Source organism: Sinocyclocheilus rhinocerous, unplaced genomic scaffold, assembly GCF_001515625.1.
Source record: "Sinocyclocheilus rhinocerous isolate Xijiao unplaced genomic scaffold, SAMN03320098_v1.1 scaffold292, whole genome shotgun sequence".
Classification (NCBI taxonomy): domain Eukaryota; kingdom Metazoa; phylum Chordata; class Actinopteri; order Cypriniformes; family Cyprinidae; genus Sinocyclocheilus; species Sinocyclocheilus rhinocerous.
Window position 1 is genome coordinate 228,450 of NW_015641024.1, and position 6,871 is coordinate 235,320.

The window sequence follows — 6,871 nt, forward strand, 5'->3', positions numbered from 1 at the left end:
GCACGCTTTCAGAGTTCTCTGAAACCCTCCACCTTCCCCAGCTCCACCTGTATAGATCTGCTACGGGGTTATTTTATATGCTATTTGTGCAGCAGCAGTATGTCTTAAATACTCATGGCACCATATGGCCATATGCATTGGCAGTAGCAAGTTCCTGTACTTGCTTGAAGCAGCAGCAATAATCTACAACTACCGCAATAACCAACAGCAGCAGCAATTCAGCAGCAGCGTTGCAGATCTGTTCCGCCAAGACCAAATACATTAACATTGTCATATCCATCACCATGCTAAAATGTTCCGAGAGTTGTCATGATTGAAATCATAGTTTCTACGGTTTATGATGTTATGCAGGTATGTTTGTATTTTAATTTTATTAAGTTAATAATAATTTATTGTACCAAACTAGCAATTGTATTTCACAGCTGTAGTAGCTATATAAAGAGAATTTTAAATGATTTGTGCTCAGGATGAAGCCAGTCTTGTGCCGAGATCCGGACCACAGACATTAGTTGCTGAGCTGTTGTGTAAAGCTCTGTGTGTGGTTTAGATGTTTGACTGATGCCTTTTCTCTGTCTTGTCGGTGATGATGTGTCTCCTGCTGTGTCCGCACACAGAGCTCAGGATGGGAGGTATGGCTGATCGATCACACTGTGCTTCAGTATTTATCAGTACCATATGTTGCAGAGGGAATTTTCTCCCACACAGAAACTAACTGTCTCTGGTCTTTATCTCTTTTTATTTCTCCATCGGTCTCCACGTGTGCGGTCTGGATGTTTTCCTGGTGAGTGAACATGAACTTGGTTACCAAACATAAAATTCAAGCTGTTCCATCCCTCTGTAAGGTTCACCGTCTCTGACACATTTATGTAAGGCCATTTCACAAGAATGGCAAAAGTCAGTGTTGTCCTAGAGCACATGTGCATGCATTCAGATCCATAAACCCATCCTCCATGCCATCAGTGTTGTGCCTTTAGGCCTGATGTGGCTGAAACAGACGAAAATGATGTTATTTAGGCTTTTATGTGACATGCCATGCTCTTCTCTCTTCTTACATGCATCTCAATTGTTCCTGTCCTAAATGTTCAGGCCATAGAGGATGTTTGGCACCTACTTCCGTGTGGGCTTTTATGGATGCCGCTTTGGCGATCTGGATGAGCAGGAGTTTGTCTATAAAGAGCCTTCCATCACCAAACTAGCCGAGATCTCACATAGACTGGAGGTTTGTTTCTAAGTCTGGAGTGCTAATATCAAAATAACAATATTTGTATTTTAATAATAATAACAACTATTATTATTATTAGAAGTAATTATGTTTAATAATATTAGTAGTAATTAAATTTTTACATTAAATTTTTAATAATTCATTATAATTCTAAATATTCATTTAGCATTTTGGCGGTGTTATGCAAATCTTCCCACATCGTGACATAGACATGTGGGGGCGTGTTTAAACGAGGCGTTTTAGGTGGGCGTGGACAAGTCTTAACTTTTATAAAGAATATCTCTTTGGGTTTGAGACTTTAGTCTTTGCAACTTTAGGGATCTTATCTATTCACGAACAGCTTGTAACACTTCAAAGAGAAAGGAAAACTTGAAATCGCATCATATGGCCCCTTTAATATGATCATTTGTAAGGTTTATGCTCATTTCTTTTGTAGGAATTTTACTCTGAACGATTTGGTGACGACATGGTGGTGATCATCAAGGACTCCAACCCTGTTGACAAGAACAAACTGGACCCCAATAAGGTCAGATATTACCGCTAGTGCAAGACTGAAGGCTTTTTTATCAAACAAAAACACATCTATATTCATTTAATGACTTGTATATACTATTGTAGTATTTATTAAAATTTAAATTGGCTTTTATTTTTATATTTTCAGTTTTCAAAATTAATTTGTCATTTTGTCAAATTAGTGAATAATTTTTTAATATTTATATTTAGTTGTATTTCTTTTTCAGTTATAGTTTTAGTCATTTTAATACTTAAACTTATTTTATTTAGTTTAGTTTATTTACTTATTTAAGGTGACATTCCTAATTTTTACCTTTTTTTAGGTTTACTTTCCATCTAATATTTACATTTTATTTTTCAAAATAAATTTTTTTTTAATAGTTTATTTTTAGTTAAGAATAATAACACTGATTCGTTTTTAGAATATTTAGGTCTGAAACTCTTTTTGACCCCTATAACTGCAGTTTTGTACATATGTTCTCCATATTGAACAGTGCTGTGTATGTTTATGTTACCCAGGCATACCTACAGATCACATACGTGGAGCCCTTCTTCGATACTTACGAGCTGAAGGAGCGCATCACATACTTTGACAAGAACTATAACCTGCGCACGTTCATGTACTGTACGCCGTTCACGCTGGATGGTCGGGCCCACGGCGACCTGCACGAGCAGTACAAGCGCAAGACCTTCCTCACCACCTCCCACGCCTTCCCCTACATCAAGACCCGCATTAACGTCATCCACAAAGAGGAGGTGTGAAACACGTTCGTTTTGGAGGTTCGTAAATTGCCTCAAGACAGATTTTCTAAATATTTTTCCTCCCTACAGATCATTCTGATGCCGATGGAGGTGGCGATTGAGGATATGCAGAAGAAAACACAGGAACTGGCCTTCGCGACCCATCAGGACCCTGCTGACCCAAAGATGCTCCAGATGGTGCTTCAGGGATGTGTTGGCACCACTGTTAATCAGGTAACATTTAGATGAAATAGTTTCTTTTTCCAGCATGTCGGTTTGTTTATGGATGTAAACCTGTACATGTTGTCACAAAGGGTCCGCTGGAGGTGGCTCAGGTCTTCCTGTCTGAAATTCCTGAGGACCCCAAACTCTTCCGGCATCACAATAAACTGCGCCTCTGCTTCAAAGACTTCAGTAAAAGGTGGAGTGACTTTTATGCACACATTCTTGCACACAAGCATGCTCACTTTTTCAGTTGGAAACGTTTAGGTAGCGATTAATTTTAATTAGTTTATCAGTGCATTGATTAAAAATCCTGCCAATGCAACTGCATCAATTTTTAGCATTTAAAACTACTGACCAACAAAAGTGATTTAAAGTAGAGTACAATATGTAAAAATGAATAAATATATAATTTTACATAAGGCAGCAGTGTTTTACAATTTTTCGTTTTCTGAATATTTTTATTAAGTATTGCTTAACTTATTTTTGGAGCAATAAACTTATTTTTCCTGCTTAAGATACATATTAAGAAAATGTATTTTGAGATTTGTCAAAAAGTATTTGACCACGTTACTGAATCAAACAGTTCAGTATATCAACTTTGATTGAATCATGCTGAATTTAGAAAATTTGCAATTCAATCAAGTTAAAAAGCAGTGAATCACGAATCAAATTGATTTGCTGTCAACCCCAAGTTTCACACCCCTAGTCTTATGTGGCCTCGGTTTGGATCTTTATGGTCCTAGACATGGCCGCAGTCTATTTCCAACATGCTAAAGCTGCCAATTACCTAAACCACAGATCAGCATGGTATCTTCCCATGGCTAAGAATGAAGTGAACGAGTGATTGAATGTTTGAAATGAATCCTCCAGTTAAATCAGCATTTTCTGTTATGCAGTTCATTAAAATGGACAGCCTTTTCTTGGACTGACAGTTCTGGGTCTCTTGTGCATTGAACCTACTAATTGTAATGTTCTTGACTCAGGTGTGAGGATGCTCTGAGGAAGAACAAGTCTCTGATCGGTCCAGATCAGAAGGAATACCATCGAGAGCTGGAGCGGAACTACACTAAACTGAGAGAAGCCTTGTTTCCTCTTATCAACCGGAAAATCCCTCAACTCTACAGACCACTGCCTCTGCCAACCACACCAACACAGAGGTAACATCACACACTCCTCACTCATGCAAACACCAGCCCCTCAAGTGGGGCTTATCTGAAATCGATCATACACAGGTCATAGCAGCCTGGTTACTTGAAAACTAAACCCATCAAACTAATTAAAAATCTGTGCACCCTCACTCTGGCAAGATGTTTAGCAGCCAGTCACCATTTTTGTGTTTATAATATGCATGAAACTGTGTTTATGAACATGCTGTTTGAGGCTGAGACTGCACTAATATGGTGTTACATCTACATTCAATAAATAACATAAAATAATAGAAAAAAATATATTGTATAATTAATAAAAAAATAAATAAAAAAGCAGTTTTGAAGGTGTCTGTTCACTTTTTGTTTAAAAAATGTTCTAATATACAGTTGCATCTGCATTTAATAAATACTACTAATGTGTATAATTAATAAAGTGAAAGCATTTTTGTGTCTGTTCACCTAATATACAAATATTAAATAATAATAATTAAAATATATAGTTATATGTACATTCAATAAATATTAATGATGTTTCTAATAAAATAAATACACATAAATGTAAATATTTTGAATAATAATAATACAATTAAAATAACAGAAAATAAAATATGGTATAATAAATAAATACAAAAGAAAATAAAACAAAAGCATTTTTGTCAAGTAACGTGTTTTTCCTCATCCTGGGGGGATTTCCCAAAGTCACCAGAAGTTATTTATCCGAATCATGGATCTGTTCTTGCTCATCTTTCCAGGAATTCTCTCAGTCGATCCAGTTTTCGGCGGGTGGAGTGCTGAGGTGTGGCGGAGCCGAGCGCGGGTGGATGTAAAGCCAGACATGATCTCCCGCCCCATCATTCAACCCCCCTAAACCACACACTAAAACACACTCCACATTCCTCTCTCAGGCACAAGCACTCCTGAGCCAGTCTCTCTCTCTCTCTCTCTCTCTCTCGGAGGAGGAGCTTCAGTCTGTTTACTCTGAGAGGTTATCTGCTGTAAACAGAGTCATTATGATCTTCATGGGCACAGCAGCATAACCGGTCAAAGTAGTCATCAGTAGAGAAAAATGAGCTACTTGCTCAACATCGGAGGTAATTTTAGGTTCTAACCAGCACAGGGCATTCAGATGCTCTTCTGCATTTCCTCCTTTTGTTTGTTTGTGCTGTCTTTCTCTGTCTCGTGCACTTGTGTGAGTGTGGGAACAATATGAGCCACAGTCCTTTCTGGCATTTGTGTGTGTGTGAATCTGTTGCCACATAAAAACTTGTAGTGCAGTTTGATTTATCTGCTTGCTTGTGGATTAAAACATTTGTAAAAGCTCTGTCTTTTTGAAGACTAACCACTGACAGGCTGAGCCCAGAGACTAACTCACTCAGAGAAGACGTGTGTAATCTTTCACGTCATTTGCGCAAACTGTTTTTAAAACTCATTCTGCTGTTGGCTCAAGCAGTGATGTAGATAAGCCAAAAAAAAAAAAAAAAAAAAAACTGGATTTGTTTCAGAACTGTAGAATGTATATAGGAGAGATCCCTGGATCATTCTTTGGATGCGTGTCCCTTTAGGTAACGGAGGAAGCATATAAGGCATTAATATAGTCATTAACTGTGGAAAAGTTTCACACTGCACTAACAAGAGAGCACGCTAACGTTCTGCACTGACTGCTTTGAGTTTTTACTGCCACTGCTGCACCGAATCCTACTTTCAGACACAAAGGTGTTTTAATGTTCATGTTATTGTAAATGCACAGTTATGTAATGTATACTATCCAGTATCCACGTTATGCACTAGTATGTAAACTGGAAAAAGGAGAATGATTTAGATGTTGTTGAATGTAAATAATGTCCTGAACTAGCAATACTTTTGCCTACCTACTATAGTTGGACTGCTGTAATATCCGTCATGCACTATTTTAATGTTTGTATGACCTCTACTGCCTGTTTTGACACTATACTGTGCAAATTGCTATATACTGTACACTGTATTTTTAATTACCAAAATTATTCTTTTTATTTATTTTTGTTTTTCCCTTTTCTCTTCCAATTTTACTTTTTATATTAAAATAAATTTCTCCTATTTTGTTTAACAGTAGCTTTATTTAAGTGTTTATGTATAGATGTAGATGCGCATACATAATAAATGTAAATAAATGTGTATTAATTTATTAATAAATTCAAATATTATTTACAGTATAATCATTCTCTGTATTGTAAATAATATTTTATAAATGTTTTTTAAATATTTATATATTAAAAACTTTTAAGTGGTTATGTATAGATATAGACACATATTAAATGTAAATAAATGAATGTGTATTATTTATATTATTAATAAATGAAAAATATTTACAATGTTCATTATATAGTAAAAATATCAATATAATAAAAGCTTTAAGCATATGTATACAGATATAGACACATAGTCAATGTAAATATTAAATGTCTATTATTTATATTAAAATATTCAGTCTCTATATAGTTAAATGTATTGTAAATAATCATTTAAGATATTTTAAAAATATTAATATATTAAAATGTACGAATAGATGGTTGAAGATATTTCTTTAAAACCGTTATCGAACCCTCTTTTCACATGCAGCTCTTATTAATCTCCTCACAGCTTGATTGTCTGCTTCTCAAAACGACCTCCATATGGTTAACGTGTCATTGATATGTAAGGAGACAAAGAAAAAACGCGCCTGTCCACCTGCGAGCTAATAACAAATTAATATTATCGTAATGGCGCTTTACAGTCCATATGGACGACGGATGTCCTCGTCTTTACCGTAGATCGGTCTGAAACGGCATATCCCGAGCAGCACATCACCAGCGTTATCAAATTACAAAATTGCAATTCAGTATGACCGCATTAAAGCTGAATTTAATACTAATGAATGATTTTCGATGTTTCCCGACCGTCTGTACTATTTAATAATTATGAGGACGCGTGTTGTTTCTCGCGTTGCTGAACTAATTGCTCTATATTGCTTGGACCGTTCAAGTGAAAATAAGAAGAGCAAATATTT

At 35.9% G+C, this 6,871-nt stretch overlaps 1 protein-coding gene across 6 annotated transcripts in view; it reads left to right on the plus strand.

The window, feature by feature from the left end:
• Positions 1-5,881, plus strand: part of dock6 (dedicator of cytokinesis 6) — a 62,269-nt gene extending 56,388 nt beyond the window's left edge. For all 6 annotated transcript variants that reach the window (XM_016570327.1, XM_016570329.1, XM_016570330.1 and 3 more), the window contains 8 exons: positions 615-629; positions 1,094-1,219; positions 1,659-1,748; positions 2,255-2,491; positions 2,567-2,710; positions 2,791-2,897; positions 3,685-3,858; positions 4,602-5,881. In XM_016570327.1, the coding sequence (XP_016425813.1) occupies positions 615-629; positions 1,094-1,219; positions 1,659-1,748; positions 2,255-2,491; positions 2,567-2,710; positions 2,791-2,897; positions 3,685-3,858; positions 4,602-4,644 (936 nt within the window). In that variant the 3' untranslated portion in view covers positions 4,645-5,881. The remainder of the gene's footprint in view (positions 1-614; positions 630-1,093; positions 1,220-1,658; positions 1,749-2,254; positions 2,492-2,566; positions 2,711-2,790; positions 2,898-3,684; positions 3,859-4,601) is intronic.
• The last annotated feature ends 990 nt before the right edge of the window (positions 5,882-6,871 follow it).